Raw genomic sequence first — 18768 nt, forward strand, 5'->3', positions numbered from 1 at the left:
AGGGAGTAAAAATCAAATTCAATTTTGGACCCAACACCCCTATTTTGGTACACAGGTAGTAAAAATCAAAATCGAGTTTGGACCCAACACCCCTCCTATTATAGTACACAGGTAGTACATGACAAATTTTTTTCTCAAACACCCACCCACCCCAGGATACATGCCACCTTCTGGTACACTGACCCCCCCTGAACATTCTCGTAAAAATGAAACATAAATCAACGATTAACGATATTCTGTTCGAAAAGCTAAGGTAGTAAAAAATGCAAAAAATGTAGCACATTCTGCTAAATCTAATGAGCTGTAGACTAAATACACGCTTTTTTATAACAATGTCCATGATGAAATGAAAATGGCCATCGCGTTGGTGCAATGCAACATGCTCTATCCCTGTCCATCCCACCAACCTGGAACGCTTTCTCGTGTCTCCAACCCATTTTTCTTTTTACCAATAAAAATCTCACTTTTGTCCCAAGGACAGCGGAGCAAAATTGATTCGAATCAGTTTTGCTCCATTGTCCCCGGGACAAAACCCAGCTGTGTCTTTTGGGTATTTCCCTCACTTTTCGTCCAAAAAAACTTTTCGTGTCCCCAAGCCTTAAGAATATCACCATCATGTCAAATTTAGCAACTGAACCTAGGAATGCCATTTTTAAAGCATTTTCGCCTGTAAATTGCCAATAATACCCCAGTAACGCTCAATATTCTCTAGGCGTGTATTACGTGTTAAATCTAAGTTAAATTTCGATCTTGACCTAAGAAGGGCCTAAGAATACCGTAAGAATATTTTAGGATGATTTTCGCCAAAAAGTCAAGAATATCCATGATGAAATGAAAAAACACCATTCGTATAGAAAAAAAGCGTGTAATAACTTTTCTTTCATTTTACTTACACGTTTTTTTTAAGAAACACACTTTTAGGAAGATGAGGCTCAGAATACCTAAAAACTAAGAAACATGCTGATGCTAAGAATGAGAAAATAACATTTTTTAAGAACCTTCCAATCAAAACAAATGTTTTTATTTTCTTTGGATGAAAAATAGGCTGATTATGTCAAAAAGTCTAGAAACATGTAAGAAACATGTAAGGCTCAAAAGACCGATTTCTTAAGAAACATCGACGCTGCTTGGTAAAACTAGTTTCTTAAAAAAACACTAACAACGTGTATTTGCGTAGAAAAACATTCCAAAAAACTTTTGCGTCGGCCTGAGTTAGAAAACTCTATTTGTCTTCATAAAATTACCAATCGCTTCTGTTTTAAAACAGTAACGAAAAAAAGTGAAGGTAATGTTTCGAGACATCTTCATTCAGTCTGGGTTTCAAAAAGTAACGAACAAGGGGAACAATAGGAGTGTGCAGACAAAGTAAGGGAAAGCCTCAATACAAGACAATATTATACCACATTTATTGTAACAAAATATTATAGCATAGTTTCTTTGTTTTTATTGTCGATCCAGATTGCGAAATCGAATCAAGAGGAAAATGCAAGAGAGGCTGACAAAAAATAGTGGAACCTAAAACTAAGCCCCGAATCCAAACTATGTATAGAAAAAGCACTTTGTGTTCTCGAGCAGTAGATAAAACACCGATACATGTCAGCCTTCCCATAAAATAAGACACGATTTCGCTTCGACAAAAGTTCGTGCAAACTGGGGAGGAAATTTCAGAAAATTTTGATTTTGGCGCCCTCCTATTGAAAGTAAATATCTTTATAAGAATTAGACGAGCGAAGCGAACACGAATTTTTTTTGGGTATTTTTCTCTTGGCGCCCCCTAAAAAAATCGTCCGCTGGGGGGAGCACTGGCGGAATGTTACGTCAAGTATACTATAGTCAAATTCCGACGTGGGCACTGACCGATTACTCATCGGGCAGAGGAGGGCATGTTCAACATCTTGTTTCCAGAAGGATTAAGAGTAAACAACAAAACAACGGATTCTTAATTCTTTCCTTGATCCTAGTAGTCTTAAGACTTGGTGATACGATAATTTTTTTTCGCGTTGGTGCAATGCAACATCCCACCGACACGAAGTGCGTGTCTCATAGTTTCTTTTGTTTTGTTTCATGGGACAAAAAGTGAGGGAAGTTTCCAAAAGACACGCTGATTTTGTCCCTGGGACAATGGAGCAAAATTAATTCGAACCAATTTTGCTCCATTGTCCCAGGGATAAAAGTAAAAGAAGCATTGAGACACGAGAAAGCGTTTTAGGTTGGTGGAATGGTGCAGGTTGCATTGCACCACCGCGGAAAAAACTTCTCGTGTCCCCAAGCCTTTAGTACTTTAAGGGAGTTAATTTCGTATCAAAATACCAGTTTTTAACGCAAAATCTTATCTTACTTATTAAGAATATTACAAGCGAATAAATTTTGGCGAATTCACCGAAATTCCTTAAAAATTGCTTCCTCGTCGAAATAAATTCTGAAACAGTCCAACATGGTACAAACAACCTTTCTCACTCAAATATCCGAAAAATAAGAATCAAAACAAAGAATAAATTCTACTGACATTTCAGTGAAGTAACAAAAAACGTCAACATAAAATCATAATAGAATAACAAGAGGGGAGGTCTTACATTTTTAGGGGTTACCTTTATTTACAAAACTTGAAATATTTCCTATTGAATGAAGTCACTATCTTTCTTACAAATACTTTCTCAAGTTTTGTGGTTACACTGGAAAAACAACGAAAAGTAAAACCATAGGGCTAAAGTAAAATTATCAAACTGAAGAAATGAAGTTCTCTTTCTCTTCTTCTCTTTATCCAGCTTTGTCAAAGCTGTGGGTTTCGAAGAAATAACACTACTGTATCGCTTTTATATTTCTTTTCTGTTTTTCGTTTCTCCATTCGCCTACCATCTTAGAGCGAATAGATTTTTAAGTTGATTTTGATTGAGGTGTCTAAGAGTTTTACCCGTTTTGGTGAAAAATGACTCTCCGACTCTTCTTCTCTAACAAGCACAAATGAAAATTCAAAGATAAAAGATGCTAGAGAAAAACTTAACATTGAAAAAATTCACATAACGAACTTTTATATAACAAAAAGAGCGGACAAATCAGATTAGGCCCACAATAAAAATTTGCCAAATAACAAACAGACAGAATGAGAAACGAAAAGGCGTGGTATTTTAATCTACTGACTGGACCATACGGTAGATGCAATGCAATATTTCGAAATATCAGTCTAGAATGTAACATCCTTTCCTGTGTTGTTACGTTTTCTATATAAGGAAAATTTTAACAGTCAAACTTCAGTAAAGACTACATAAATAGAATCAAGCAGAATTTCTGGTGGCATACCACAACAAACAAGTCTCTACATCTTGAATTTTTCGTACCTTATCGGCCCTTAACGGCTACGAGCCGAAAAATAATGCCAATAAGAGCAGGTGAAAAGGGGGTCAATAAAGGTAGATACGACAAATACCAAGACCCCCGTAACCCGCATGTGTTCGAGTCACTGGGTTTTTTTTCTCAAGTTCTACTGATATCAGAGAAGCTCGTTAATTTTTCGAATTCTTCGAAAGTTGAACAGATCGAAACACGTACCTTATTGGAACTAATTTTCGCGGGAACTAATTTTCGCGGTCGAAAAAAAAAATCCGAAAAATTGCATTTCGCGGGTTTTAATTTTCGCGGTTTTTTCCATTCTGGAATTTTCGCGGGTTTTAATTTTCGCGGTTTTGCCTTTTTTTGGACAAATTTCTTTTATTTTCCTAGGGATTTTTCAAATTTTTCGATAGAATTGGAAAAAATTGTATTTCGCGGGAATTAATTTTCGCGGTTTTCGACTCTCAAAATTTTTCGCGGGATCAAATTTTCGCGATTTTGACGAAAAACCGCGAAAAACGCTAAAATTAAAACCCGCGAAAATTAGTTCCAATAAGGTAGCAAAAATTTTAAGTTCTTAAATTTTCGAAATTTTCAAAAATAATAGTTGGATGATATTTGTTTTACCTCATAGCAGAATTTACTTTATTCAAAGGGAAGAACTTACATCAAGAAATTTTGTTATCTTTTGTTTGACCTAAAAATATATTTTACTTGGATAGCAAGTATTATATCTAGCAAAGAAAAAAAAAGTATAAAAACACAAATATATAAAACCCGTTGATCATTTTTTAAGCTCCGTCAACATAAACATGTATCATCAAGTCCCTTTTGTAAACAATTAATAATTTCAAGTAGACCAGTGAAAATTCCACCAATTTTCTTTTTTACATTTTCCATAAATTTTTCGTTGTTGTTATATTGAGAGAGTTAGAGGTAATTATGGCTTTTAACAGCAGAATTCTGTTTGAAAAACGGGTATATGAGTCATAGTCTCAAAGGGTTTTTCTAAAACTTATTTAGGATATAAGTCGAAACAGTATTTTGAAACGAGGAGACAAATAAGACAACAAATGCAGTAGAAAAAACACCAATAGGGCGGAAAAAGAGAGGAATGACGCAAGGAGATGCCTCGAGTTTAAACTGGTGACCACTGATAGAATGCTGTGAAAACAGCAACCTTTTTTAGAGAAAAACCCTGACTAAATTCTTAACCCATTTCAGAAGGCACATCCTTAAAAATATTTTCCCTAAAAGAATTTTTCAATAACTTAAGATTTAGAATGACTTTGAACGGGAAAATATTTTTACAGGTTTGCTTACTGGAAACAGAGAAACATACTGTAAAAAAGCTGTACCTCTCGATCAACCCCTCTCATTAGCTAACCACCAAGCAACATCCTGTTAAGATACACGATAAGCGATCGAGGAAAGGACGTACATGTATGAATAACTCGGCTAACACTCCTGTTTAAAGAAGAAGCTTCTCGATGGCGTTTTGTAAGGATTGGATTTGACTTTTCAGTTGTGAGCCTTCGTTAATGGTGACTGCGCATGCAATGACTGGACGGGAGACACCGGTGGCACGACCCAAAGCTTGTTTCGACTTCACGAAAACATAAGGTACATTCTATAAAAATCATTAAAAAACAGTTTGTATCACTTAATAACCATATTACTATCAGCAGCCATTTTTAATTTTTGAGGAGCTTACCAAGGCGCATAATGATTATTTCTCAAAAGGCAACCTCTTCATGTAGCAGAAAATATTGGAAAACGACTTTCCGGAAAGTTACCACTCCTTAGTGCAAAACAATACGTAAGTTTCTTAAAAGGCAAAGTAACGATAAACTTTAACAAATTTACCTTATCTTCACACAGCAAAGGTAAATGCAAAAGGATTTCCAAGGGTTCTGCATCAGCAGCCATCACAATGAATTCTGCTATACCACGATTCAATGCTTTTGTTGACTCGTTTGCTCCTTTCAAGAGTTGCTTGTAGTTTGCAGCTTGTTGAATCAAGTCAAGAATAGTGACAGTTAGGGTAGCATCAGCCAAGGGGTAAGCTTTTGGGTTTATCTCTTCGTCAACCTTTCAGAAAAAAGACAAACAGAAATTAAAAAGATGTCATCCACCAGACAATCTTATACTTGAATTGTAGAGGCAAACTTATATCTGGAGAATCAGATGAGTTGACTTAAAAGATATTGTGAACCAGTGTGAACATTTAAATCTTTTAAACTTGACCTAATAGTCAGATCTCATTACCAAGGGGGCCACAATAGTTTGCCCAAAAACATATCTTTTAAAAATCTGATCCCAAATCGAATGCTTCCTTATTATGAGAAAGGGAACTCATTGAATTGTAAAAAACAATTAAAACCGTGTGATTTTCTCCCACTTATTTACACAACATTCCCCAAGCAAGAATAAAAACACATGTCAGTAAACAATTTTTTTTAAATCAACCAAAATTCACTCTTCACTGGAGTGTGCTAAATTACGTATGTATGGGGTTTAAATTGCTTGTGGGTTCGTGGGTCAAAATGTCTCATGGGTTAAAAAAAACCATGTGGGTTTGTGGAGCATTAATGCTTATGGGTCCAAAAATTTCACCAAAGATGCCAATTCATATTTGGTGCACACTGCTGCGGCTGCACACTTACTTGTAAAATTTCGTTGTTTTTTTTTGAGGGGGGGGGGGGCTCCATGAGTCTGGACTCTGAAAGATTGGTCAGCTCAACTACACCTCATCAGAATCTTCGCAAACGAAACCACACTAAAATAGATCTATTGAAATGCAGGGGGTAGAAACATGTTTTCAAGTAGCTCTAATTAATGGTGATAATGGATTTTTGGCGCTTGGATGATGGTCGGTCTTATAACTTTCACCCTATGAACACAATTTTATTTGTTTCAATCAGTAATTCTGATGATTCAATTTTTTTTAGTTCTCAAACGATCATTTGATGCAAGCGCTTAACCTTCATTTGATTTGATGTTTCTTTTTAAACAATTGTCATTCATATATCATAGGAAAGCTCCTGACACCTGCTAACTTAATTTTGAGTTTTGTGAATTCCCAATCATTTTTTTCCACTTCAGGGATCGAATTAGCGTATCACATTTTGCAATTTGCGATGCATTTCTTATAACTTACATACTGAAAATTAAAAATTAATCCACTTTATGATGCAAAAACAATACTTGCCATAAAGTGCGAGGCATTTTTGAGCCCTTATTTTGATGCATGTTACAGGGATTGAATTAAACAAAAAGGTTTCAACAACATTTATTTATTATGAAAACAAGTGATATTTATTAAGAGCTATCTTCTGTAAAAATCAGACAGGTCAAGGAATAACCTCAAATTTTGGATTTTTGGATATTTTGTTCAAATATAGCATCCTGTGAAAATTTTTCTAGAAAATCTAATTTTGTACCCAAGATATGGGCATTTGAAAGTTGGGCTGATTTGCCCCAAAAAGTGTTGTTTGACAAATCTTTAACTTCAAGAGCAGTTTAAGACATATGATCAAGCTTCAGATTCATTTGAAAACTGATTTTCCTTGAAGAGACCCATGGGTACTTTGAAAAAATATCATTTTGACAAAATCTTTTTGACCGGGTTGTACCGTGAATTTCTATTTCTATTTGGTTGAGTAGCAGGAGGCTTTGCAGTGAGGATCTTATTGCGATTCTCAGATTAACGGTAAACACCAGCTTTTTGCTGATTTTTGCCTCGATTGCCAAACCCGTTACCTTTTTAGCTTGATGGAAGAAAAAAATTAGAATTTTTGGGTTTGCCAAAAAAACCCTAGAAAAAATATTAGGGCTCGCACGCGCTCTAGGCGGGCGGCCTAGACTCGCTATCATTTTGTATAATTTGATATTAATGTATAAGGTAGCGTAATTTATGCAAAAATAATAATAATCTGTTCATTTTTATTTTAAGGTATATGCCGCCAAACATTGACGTCATTGTGTATGGATTTAGCATGAACAATAGGACCGACAGACTTGACAAAAGGAACAAACAATAAGACGACCCGAGAATCTTACGATGAGGGTGTTTTGTCTCCGCCTGATATCCCGCCCGCAGAAGACCAGTGCTGCAAATAAGGAATTTCAAGTTGGCCCGTGATTACTCAATCAGAAAGCACTAATAATGAAACCATCAAAATTTCACGGGGAAAACACACACGTATTAGCTTAAAAATGACTGGTAATTACCGGTCAGCGGCCGTTATTTGCAGCACTGAAGACGCTGTTTAAAAAGCGGGGGTAAAAACAGTAAGTAATATCTTTTTGTAAGTGTTTATTTTGCAAAATATATAAATATTTTCTAATATGGTCTACAAATTAGCATTTCTAGAATTTCGATAACAGAAACTTAGATATATAATGAAGAAAAAAATAAACCGTTTCAGTTTTCTTTTATACGTTTAACCCCCGGAAAAACAGTATTTTCTTATTACGTAACTTTACATTTTCCGACTCGCTAACTCCCAAAGGAATTCCGATTGTAAACCTGAATGGTTAATTTCGGAACATCTTCATAATGGCAGATAATTTAGAAGTGTCTACTGTGGAAAGGTCGTGTGAATTTTCAGATGTCAGTGGCAATTTTGTTGGTTGATGCCTTGTTGAATCTGGCAAGAAAAAGTAAACAGGTAACGCTTTTTCTAACCAAGGATCTGAAGGATTCGAGCCACACTGCTTTGAGGCCTATTTTCAAAACTATAGACGCTTTCAATGAGCACCCCGTCAGCACCTTGGACTGACTACGCAATTCCCCTCACATGGCATGGGTTGACCCGGGCGAAGGTTCATTCACTTGCCAAGTGAACCGCTGCGAGTGGGAATGACCAAGGTCAATGACCACTATACCACAGCGCCTGTGAAGTTGGGTAACTTGCATCAGTGGAGGGAAACTTACATAGCCATCAAATGACTGACCAATCAAAGCAGTAAAATTTCAAAACTAATAAACTACGCAGCTTCGCTCGCAGCTCTACTCTACCATTTTTGTTTTGATAAACTTTATATTTTAATGACCAGCCAGGTCATTCATTTGAGGGCTATGCATGTTAGCCTCCAATGATGCAATTTACCCGATCTCACGGTAAGAAATCATTGCCTGAAATCACAATAATTCTAATTTTGAAAAAAAATTCAGAGAGCATTTGTAATTCATCTTTGAAAGGAAGTATTTTCTTGCATTTTGTGCTGTTTAGGCCGATGAAATTTACATATGAGTTTACCGTCGTGAACTTACCCAAAAATAGATGCGGCATGATTTCATTATTCATTATTCATTATTTTCCCAACAGCACCTTATCCACCATTTCTGCCAATCATGCTCTCTTAAAATAAAAAATTTTGCTTCGCTTCAACCCTTCGCATCTTTTGCAAACGGAAAATAAAGATCGATTGCTACAGTGGCGCTAGATTTTGCAAAAAACTAAAATGGCGGTCAGGGCGGTTTGGCAGATATATGGGCGGGACTGCAGTTGTAGGATTGAGGGAGAGAGAGAGAGACTAAACCTACCCAAAAAAGGCATAGGCCTCATAGCTATGAGGATCACAGCGCATAAATTAAATTCAAATATTAATGAAAATACTATACTATCAAAAATAAATAATATAGTAAAGTCTTAGTGGAAAATACTAGTCGAAAATAATATCATCAATGTAAACAATCAAGGGGCAATTTTCACAGAATAAATCAACTTTCTCCATTCCAATTTATTCATAGCTAAATCATGCCAAACATTAGGATCTATTCCAGATTTTTTCATACATTTATTCAAAGATCGACCGTAGGTGTACCTCGGAGCACCACGAGGACGTTTCGCACGAACCCAACATGATAACATTTTCCTTGGAAGACGATTCCAGGGCATTCGTATAACATGACCAGCCCATCTAAGTTGTTGACGACAAATATAGGTATCAATAGACTCCAACGAGAGCCTTTCTAACAACTCTGAAGTGCGTTTATGATCACGGAGGGACACGCGACATATATTTCGAATACATCGTCGATGAAACGATCTGAGCTTATTCAAAAGTTTCTCGGTCAAATACCAACATTCAACACCATATAACAAGATGGGCAATATGAACGTTTGATAAACATTTGCTTTTACTCGAACGTTTATTTTTGAAGATGAGAACAAAGAATTTCTGATCATGCCGAACGCATTGCTAGCCTTTTGTATTCTGCGATCAACATCAAGGTTATCTGAAGAGTCACAACTGATAACACTTCCAAGATATGTGAATTCCTGTACGATGGGAATGAATCGGTCACCGAATTCTATGTTTGATAGGTCGACTTGATCAAAGGTAGACGGGTCTTCATACAAACAAGGCGGTTTGGAACAGAAAAGAACGACAGACTTTGAGTCGGGAGGTCCTGAATGGACTTCCATCCCAAACCTTTGAAAGTGAGTCATGCAGAGCGGTATCCCTTGAGTGACGTCTTCTCTTGTATCAAATATAAGAGCTGTATCGTCAGCGTACTCTGAATCATTGACTTCATACTCCTCCCCGTATGCACGATAGCTGCGACCAGTCATCTTAGCATCTTGGTTTGATCGAAAAATACAAAGTGGCAGGTGGGTTGTAGCTCTCCATGTTATCATTACTGCCGCAAGGAAGAAAGTGAACAAAATGGGACCGAGAATGTCCCCTTGCTTTACCCCGATGGTACAGGTCATCGTATATGTAACATCATCTACGGTAAATTTCACCTCGAATTTTTCATGAAGTGATTTGAGCAAGCTGATCAGTTTCGGTGGTACTCCGAATTTCTGTAAAATCAACCAAAGTAGTTCCCTTGGTACGCGATCGAATGCTTTCACTAGATCGAGGAAAAATACCCATGACTCTGTTGAATGCTCTCGTCGCTTTCGGAGGGCCATTTTGACTGTGAAAATTGCGTTGATACAGCCACGCTCAGGTCTAAAACCACATTGCTGCTCGTGATCAAGACTTTCTTCTATTGGTAGAAGGCGTGAGTGTAGGATGATGGCGATTATCTTGTAGGCGGTTTCGAGTAGCATTATACCACGATAGTTCTTTGGCAACCCGAGGTCGCCTTTCTTTGGGAGAATTGTAAGTCTTCCAGTGTTCCAGTCATCTGGCACTTTCTCAGTTTGCCAGATTGAACGAATGAGATTGGTGAGCATTTGTTGGGTTAATGGGTTGTCGATTAGGCATTTCCAGATCTGTGGCTGGATACCGGAGTCACCAGGTGAAGTGTTGTTTAGCTTCTGAACGGATTTCTTTATTTCATCATCGGTAGGTTCATGGTCACATCCATGGACAATATCATGGTGGGGAATTGTGTCAAGGACAGATTGGTCGAAATTTGCCTCCCTATTGTAGAGATGATTAAAGTGTTCGTAAAAGACTGATGCATTTTCTTGTGGTGTTGCACATAAGGTACCGTCTGGCTTTTTCATATGTCTTGATACTGAAGGTTTAGGTTTTGAAAGCCCACATTTGAGGATCTTGAGGGATTCCCAAGCTTTCTTTGTACCTTGATAACGGTTCACAGTGACACAATGGTTAAGTATCCAATCGTTCTTTGATTTAATTATCATGGCTTTTAGATTTTTTCTAGCTAGACGGAGACGATTAGTAGAAGATCGCGTCGATCGTTTTAAAACGTCCTTCATAGCTTGATTTCGGGAGTGAATTAACGAAAGGAGCTTTGAAGAATTAGCTTCGAACCAGCCGGGTTGACTTTTGTTTTTCTTTGGGAGCGTTTCTTCGCATACCTTTTTAATTGTGCTTGAGAACATTTCGTATCCAGGAGAAGTAGAAAAGTTCAGTTTTTGTGCTACATTTTCACAAAAATCATTCTGTTTAGTCACATTTGAAAGCACAGAGAGGTCGAGGTTGATCATTTTTTGGCGTGGTTCAGATTTCTTTTTTAATCGTTTCATAAGCTTAAGTTTGATGAAAAGTGCCATGTGATCACTGTCAAGAAGGCTGGCAGTAATTCCAGCATCTCGTACTCGGTGACTCATATCACTGTTGACAATAAAATGGTCGATTTGGTGTTTTTTCTTACTACGTGGGTGAACCCATGTGGCATATTCTTTCTTTTCGAAGCAGCTTGTCATGGCAGTAAGGTTATTGGTAGAAAGATAAGATCGAAAACGCTTACCCGATTCGTTGATGTGAGAAATACCAAAATTACCGATAGGATCCTCTGTTTCGGACGAGGTACCCATACTCGAGTTCGTGTCTGAACCAACCAGAAGTATGTCATGTTGTTGTTTTTTGGATATACAAGAGGTGAGTTGGTCAAAGAATAGGTCCCATTGACCTTCAGGTGCATTTCCGACGGGAGCGTATGCTGAAACAAGAAATACTCCAACATCTTTCTTTTGATGGTCAGTTAAAAGAAGTCGAATCGCTACTACTCTTGCACCAAAGTTCGTGTGCTTTTCGTAACCTCCTGCTTTCCACGCAGCGTCACCATCTGCGTTTAAGACGATTGAAACTCCTTGGGAGCCTCTTTTACCGCGCTGTGTACTTTCGTCAAGACCGGACGAGACAATTTTAAAGAAACCGTGCTCCAACAATTCGTTTCCGCTTCGCCATGTTTCTTGGACACACATTGCAATAGCGTTTCTTTCCTTCATTACATTTAACAAAATTTCGATACGAGTATCATTTTTCATACCCCGAACGTTTTGAGATAATATTTTGACTGTCCTGATAATATGTCTGTTTCTTGCTTTTGCCATTACTGCCTTCCAAGCTTGCGAGGCCTGGAGGAACAGCGGAGATTAAACGTCCAATTCTACTTGAGTGGAAACCAGTGTGATTCGTGTTAACTCGAAGTCTGATGAAAAGGACGTCTCCTTCTTCTGTGCTAGATGTTTGTCATATCCATATTGTGTTGTTCCTCTTCTTCTGGGTGTGGTGGCTGACGGACCTTGTGATGCCGGTTCAGGTGGCCACCACACCCTATTTTTAGGTTTAAGTCTTTGACTCAAATTTTGAGTTATGGTGTTTCTTTTTATTAGGATTGAGGGCGGCAGCATTTTCTGTAATAATCTTCTTTGTTTACCCGTGTAAACATGCGTAGAGACGATTTTAACAAAGATAGAGGTTGTAGTTGTAAAGAAAATTTATGAATTTTGAAAATAATGAAATTTTCATGCGGGTGCTTTTTAGAGATGCGGGCGGCCGACGGTAAACTCATATATAAATTTCATCGGCCTTATTCATTAAAGATACTACAAAAGAAACTTATTCAATTCTGCCATGCAGATGCAGGCTAACAAATTTACAAAGGATTATGCAAAATTTCAGTGTGACTATGTTCCTTCTCACGTTGTTCTAGCTTGTTCACTTTTGTTTTTAGATTTTCAACAGTTTTTTGCAATTTTTTGTTTGACTCGACTGTTATTCTTTCACTGGTCACACTTTCTTAGAGAAGATGCAAGTTCCGAAATTTTTTTTTTTTTAGTAAGTGAGGCTCAATTCGAATTTCCCACTGTAAATTTTTTGAGGCAGAAATCTGCCTCACAGGTCATACCCGTCCTGTATACATCAGATTATAAAAATACAGGAAGGGTCTCCTGTCTAGTCAACCATGCCAAATAATTGAAATAAATCAGAAAGAAGAATAAGATACCCAGACGATGTCAATCGAACGAATCGAACGCCGAATCAATTGAACGCGATTGAACACAATCGAATAATTGCAATTCGATTGACGAACGCAATCGAATTGCAATCGAATATTACCCAGGACTTGCCGTTCGATTGCTTCAATTACGTTCGATTGTATTCGATTATGTTAGACTGATTCAATAGTACTAGATTTTATTCACTTTCGTACGGGACTTAAGCGCTCGGCCGCCTACGCTATAAAAAGCTCTAAGGGGCTGTCGACAAACGATTTTCCTTTTTTTTAACGGCTTCTGGCCGTAAGGGGTGGGAGGGGGTCACTGCAATGCCGTTAAAAAAGTTTTTAAAAAAGGGAAAGTCTCACTTACAAATTTCATCAGTCCAAAAAGTAGAAACATGTGAAGAAAGGCTAAGACCAAAGCAACCACACAACATTCACCTTATTCCCGATCACCAATTAAATGCTTCGACGAGAAAAGTGGCTGGTCACGTGACGAAAGTCGGCAATTTTTCTCTCCGCCTTAGTTGACTCCTTGCTCCACCCATCTTGGAGTTTCAAAATTAGAAGGTCACGGCTCAAAACCACATGTTTATTCCGTGCGAAAAGAAGAACTTTGAGGATTACGAATCGAAAGAACATGGCGGCCATGGAGCAGTGAAAGTATTTACTTTTGAAGAATTTTTTTGGCCGCTAAGACGTAGGGGGGGGGAGGGTGTCTGAACCTTAACGGCCTCAGGCCGTTAAAAAAAAGGAAAGTCGTTTGTCGACGGCCCCTAACGGGGTAATCCAATTTAATTTAATCGCAATCAAACTCATCGAACATAATCGTAACCGAACAAAATCGAATGTAATTGACCTCGTAATTGACAATGGGCCATTCCAGAAAAAAAAAATTACCCCCTAATGGATGACATTAATTTTTGAAATAAATTTTGGCACGGAATTCCAGGCAAACTTTAAAGAGAAAGTATCGGAATTCCATGAATTTTACTTAATTTTGCATTAAAGTATTGGAATTTCATGATTTTTTTAGGTTAAGGTAACGGAATTCCACTGTTTTGATAGGTATTTTGTAAATTTGTTACGGAAATTCCGGACTTTCTTGAAAGCAATTTGCTACGGAAATTCCATGTCGTCCATTGGGGGGTAACGAATAAAAACTGGAATGGCCCAATCAATCGAACCAATTGAATATAGTCAACTATCAATCAAACCAATCTAACCTTACTCGAACGCAATCGAACACAATCGAATATTACCCAGGATTTGGCCGTTCGATTAAGATTCGATTACGTTCGACAATCGAATTGCAATTATTCGATCGCGTTTGATTACGTTCGATTGGTTCGATTGCGATTTTTGTTCGAAGTTGTTCGATTGACACTGTCTGGAGATACAAGTTTGCACAACTACTATATACTACTAGAAATAAATTTTCAAAGCACTGAAAAAGTGATTTATGTAACTGCTCTATCATCTACCAATAGTGCACTAGTTCTCTTCTCTACAAACTACGAAAGAAAATGGCTTACCATTGTAGATTTTGTGGTGTGTTTAAGTCAAAATTTGTATTTTATTTGATTTCTAAGTGTAAACCACGTGCCTTTGCTCTCCGTTCCCTTCGTCACTTCGTCGTTCTAAAGGCATGTGTTCTAAAGTAAAATTTACCGTGTGCCGAAAATCACGTAATGATTATTAAAAAAAAACGATCACGGGCTAGTTTTGTTTACATCAGCGCAGCTGCTAGATCCTTTTTCTAATACCAAACTTGGCATTTTTAAAATCTAACACTTTCGACGCTAACAATCCTTCTAACGATCAAGAGTCGCGTCGGCCAAATAGGGGAGACAAAAAAGGTGAAAACTAGTTTCAATCAGCAATTCCGCCCCTTCAATTTTTTTCGTTCTTTCTAGTCCGTGGTAATTTTCCGGGGGTCAGGATTCGATTATCAGTTAGGGTCAGGGTTGCTAGTAACGGCTTGTCACTGTGCCGGGTGCATACTCGGCACCTTGGGCCCCGCAGGGTTGCTAGTAACGGCTCGAATTTCAGTCAGGTTTAAAAAGGGGTACTTTTACCCATATTATAATAACATTACCCCCGTCTTTTGCCAGTTTGGTATAATATGTTATGAATTGCGTGATTTTGCTGTGCGACGATAGCTCAAGTGGTAAGGCGTCGGGTTTGGAAACCAAGGTTGCTTGCATTTGGTGGTTCGAACCGAGTTGTGGGAGTATAGTTTCAGAATTAGCAAAATAGCTTCAAATAGTCAAATTCAGAAAAAACTAAGTCCAGAAATCAGAAAAAACAGAGTTAGAGATAGGAAATAGAGAAAAAGAGGAGAAGGGCGGAATTGGTGATTGAAACTAGATCTTTCCGAGACAAAATAGAGAGTCGAAGCAAAAATCACAAAGTTTACATTTTTAGGACTTTCCAGAAAAAGAAAAGCTGTAAAGTTCATCTTTAAACACATTGGAATTGCATTGATTTAAGTCGTCAACAGAAGATGCCTCGAGGTAGATATATCTTTTTAGCTTGAAAATACTTTTAAATCCTGTGTCGTTCGCCCTCCTGTTTATAGTAATACAGACAAATAATTCTGGAATGGCCCATTGCATTATGTTGTATAGTCATCTGGGGTAGTCATACTTTAGGACCCTCCCGGCGCTCCGGAAACTTCCCGAGAAAATATGGGACAGGTATAAAATGTTACTGAAAAATCCAGACATCTTTTCAAAAGATGATGATATTTGAGGTTTTGCATGACTTCAATCAAGTCCAAGTGCTATCATTTAAAGGACTTTCAACAGGACCCTGCCGACGTACCGGACTGTCCGGTGTATTTGTCCGGTGGCAAAAAGTATCCTTTCGCTACACCGGACGCAATAAGTCCGGTGTCAGTCCGGTGTTGCATACAGGGAATTTTGTTGGACGCCGGACATTTATGATAGCCATTCCAGGGTCAAATTGAAACTATTCTGGTGGCAATCAAACCTAGTTCATCTTGTAGAGCTTCAAAAAAGAAAAAAAATGAGGGGTCATACATCTCCTAATGATAAGAATCCGGAATTCCGGAGATATTGAGATTTTGGTTCCGCTAAAATAGCACCTTTTTAGACATTTGAGGTTGACAATTTAGCCCAGAAATGGCACATTAAATGGCACCGAAACATACACTTTTTGATGGTTTTCCAATTTCGAAATCCAATAAAAAAAATGCAGATATCTTCATTTTGACTGCAGACTTTTATCAAATTCTTTTTGTAATGGCTTGCTTAACACTTCAAGTAGGGAGGTCGGGCCTTACGCGTGCGGCAGTAACAAAACATAGATTTTCGAAAAAAAATATTCAAGCTTACATATCTCAAGGAAGGAAACCTCTTTTAACATAAGTATTTTTTCCAAAGTGTAGAGAATTTATTCAGCTTTCTTTTGCAGAAAAAATCAGCACATCATGCCTTCATGTTCCTTCAAAATTTGAAAATGAGTACTCGCGGGTGAGTTTTTTCAAACTTCCAAAGCGCTAGCCACCTGAAACAGCTATCGACCTGGAATTTTTTGCATCGTTCCCCGCAATAGTTTAGCTTTTGAGACGTACCATGTTCGTTGGTTGGAGCAACGTATATTTTTCAGGAAGTCAAATTATGTACTTAAAATGCGTTTTTTTCATTGAAAAAATCAAATTTTTTTATCGAACGTGAATTTTTTAGAAAGAACAATGTTTTTTCTTTCCAAATGTGAAAAAAGTAAGAATCAAGCTGTTTCCGGTGGCAAGCGCTAAGGGAAAAATTATAGTGTAATTACCCCCGTTTCAGCTACATCTACGGAAAATAAAACTCGCACCAAACCTCCAGCGCGGAATTTTTCTCAAAACACTTTCGCTTTTGGTGCCGTAATGAAGGTACAAAATGGCTGGCGATGCGTGCACGAAAATGCTTGAAAAGTTGAACTTCAAAATGTAATATCTTTGGAACTTTAAAGAATTGGAAGGTAAATGACCCCTCATTTTTCTTCTGATGGTTATGGCTTTCCATTAAACTTGGTTTGGTATTCTGCAAGTAAGTTTGAAATTTCCTCTGACCACCCTACTTCAAGGAAGAAATGAAAAGACATGAAAAAGAAGACATTGCATTGCAAGAAACAATAAAAACGTTATAAAGCGGAAGGTAAAATTGCTGAACCTACCTATCTTTGTAAGCAAAGCGCTGCGGAGGCAAAATTCCCCATGGCATATAAATAACTGTTTTAGGCTAAAAAAGGGTCAAATTTTTCAGTGGTACCAGTCTCTATAATTCTAGTCCTCGTTTTCAGGCTGAAAATGCTTGCCAAAGTATGAAAAGTAAAAAATAATAACTTTAATGAAAGAATTAATTTCAGAGAGTAGCACCGTTGGATTTCTCAGGTATTTTCTGATAAATATGGAAAGTTTCACTGTCTGAACATTTTTTCCTCCGCAGCTGTTTGAAATCAAAGATGAGTTGTGAATTTTTTTGTGTCCCGCAGATCTAATTTTTCTAAAAATTGCCTTAGTTTGAACAAATTTTTAGACAAAAGTGTAGAATAATACACCTGCATGGTTGGAAAGCTAAAAGAAAGCTCTAAATTACTCAAAAATAATTAATTTTATAGCTCAACTACACAAAAAACAATTGCTTGTCAAAGTTGGATCTAAAATTGAAGATTTTCATGAGCGTCAAATAAAAAACAAGCAAACCCGGAATGGCTATTTATGAAACAAAAAATTAAGAAACACCAGACGCACCGGACTGGTCATGTCCGGTGTTTTGATTGTCCGGTGGGAAAAAATATCCTTCTCCGACACCGGACATCCGACTTCCTTAAGTCTGGTGTAGAAATTGTCCGGTGGTAAAAAAAATTCTCATTTTACACCAAACTTTCGCGTGTCCAGTGTTCCTTAAGTCCGGTGCGTCGGCAGGGTCCTCTTTCAACAAAATTAGCGACAGTGTTCCGTTTTTACCCAGTTTCTTTCCCATTTCGGGGTAATAACGGGACACTTAAATCTATAATATTTTTATAGAGCAATCTAAACCAACTAAAATATATTTAAATGCAAACCTTTGGAGGTTTTGAAAGCTTAGAGTGTACTTATGCACAAGTGTTACGCTTAAGCCAAATCGCATAGTACGAACAACCTCTAAATTGCCGAGTACAGGAGAAAAAAAATCGAAATTCAAAATGGCGGCCAAACCCACGCTGATAACTATCAAAAATCTTTGTTTTTCAATCAGCTATTGCAGCTCAATAAATCATTGAAATAATTTGAAATGAAAAGTAAACAAACCTTGAACCTTTCATGAATCCAAATAAATAAAAGTATTCATCTACAAGTGAAGATTACATTTCAAAATAAAACGATTTCCAAACCAACCTAAAGTCAGTGTCTGCCAACTAAAAAATTCTCTGCGGGGTCACTGGCAGGAAGTTACGACTTCAGCCAATTCTTTTATAGGCTGCAACTACACTGCCAAATGATCTGTATTACAATACTTCCAAATAGGTCAATAAGTTAAGAAAATGAAATTATCATCTAGCACAGGGTTTTTGTTTTTAAAAACAAACTTCAAAATAAAATTGTTAATGAACTTGTTACTTAAAATATCACTTACTTACATAATTTATTTATGATCTAACACCCCTTTCTTAAATAAATGGCCTCTTAAAGTCTTTTATGTTTGCCGCAAGAAGGGAGAAACATTTAATTTGACCCCCGGTTTTTTCTCTCTTTTTCTAGCTAATTCCCGTGTGTTAGTGTAGACACAACT

General features: G+C 37.4%; 1 protein-coding gene and 1 long non-coding RNA gene across 2 annotated transcripts; one reads left to right on the forward strand and one right to left on the reverse strand.

Moving 5' to 3' along the window:
• Positions 1–3944: 3944 nt before the first annotated feature.
• Positions 3945–14651, reverse strand: LOC136817590 (NHP2-like protein 1). The gene is made up of 3 exons (XM_067073918.1): positions 14521–14651; positions 5194–5418; positions 3945–4957 (listed from the first exon to the last, which is right to left on the reverse strand). Exons 1-3 carry the CDS (start codon positions 14521–14523, stop codon positions 4799–4801), a joined length of 387 nt encoding a protein of 128 aa, XP_066930019.1. The 5' UTR covers positions 14524–14651; the 3' UTR covers positions 3945–4798.
• A 117-nt stretch (positions 14652–14768) lies between these two features.
• On the forward strand, positions 14769–15433 carry LOC136817591 (uncharacterized). Its single transcript, XR_010848119.1, has 2 exons — positions 14769–14844; positions 15376–15433. It is a non-coding gene; the product is annotated as an uncharacterized lncRNA (long non-coding RNA).
• Positions 15434–18768: the final 3335 nt, after the last annotated feature.

This window comes from Clytia hemisphaerica, unplaced genomic scaffold, assembly GCF_902728285.1.
Source record: "Clytia hemisphaerica strain Z4C2 unplaced genomic scaffold, Clytia hemisphaerica genome assembly, whole genome shotgun sequence".
Lineage (NCBI taxonomy): Eukaryota > Metazoa > Cnidaria > Hydrozoa > Leptothecata > Clytiidae > Clytia > Clytia hemisphaerica.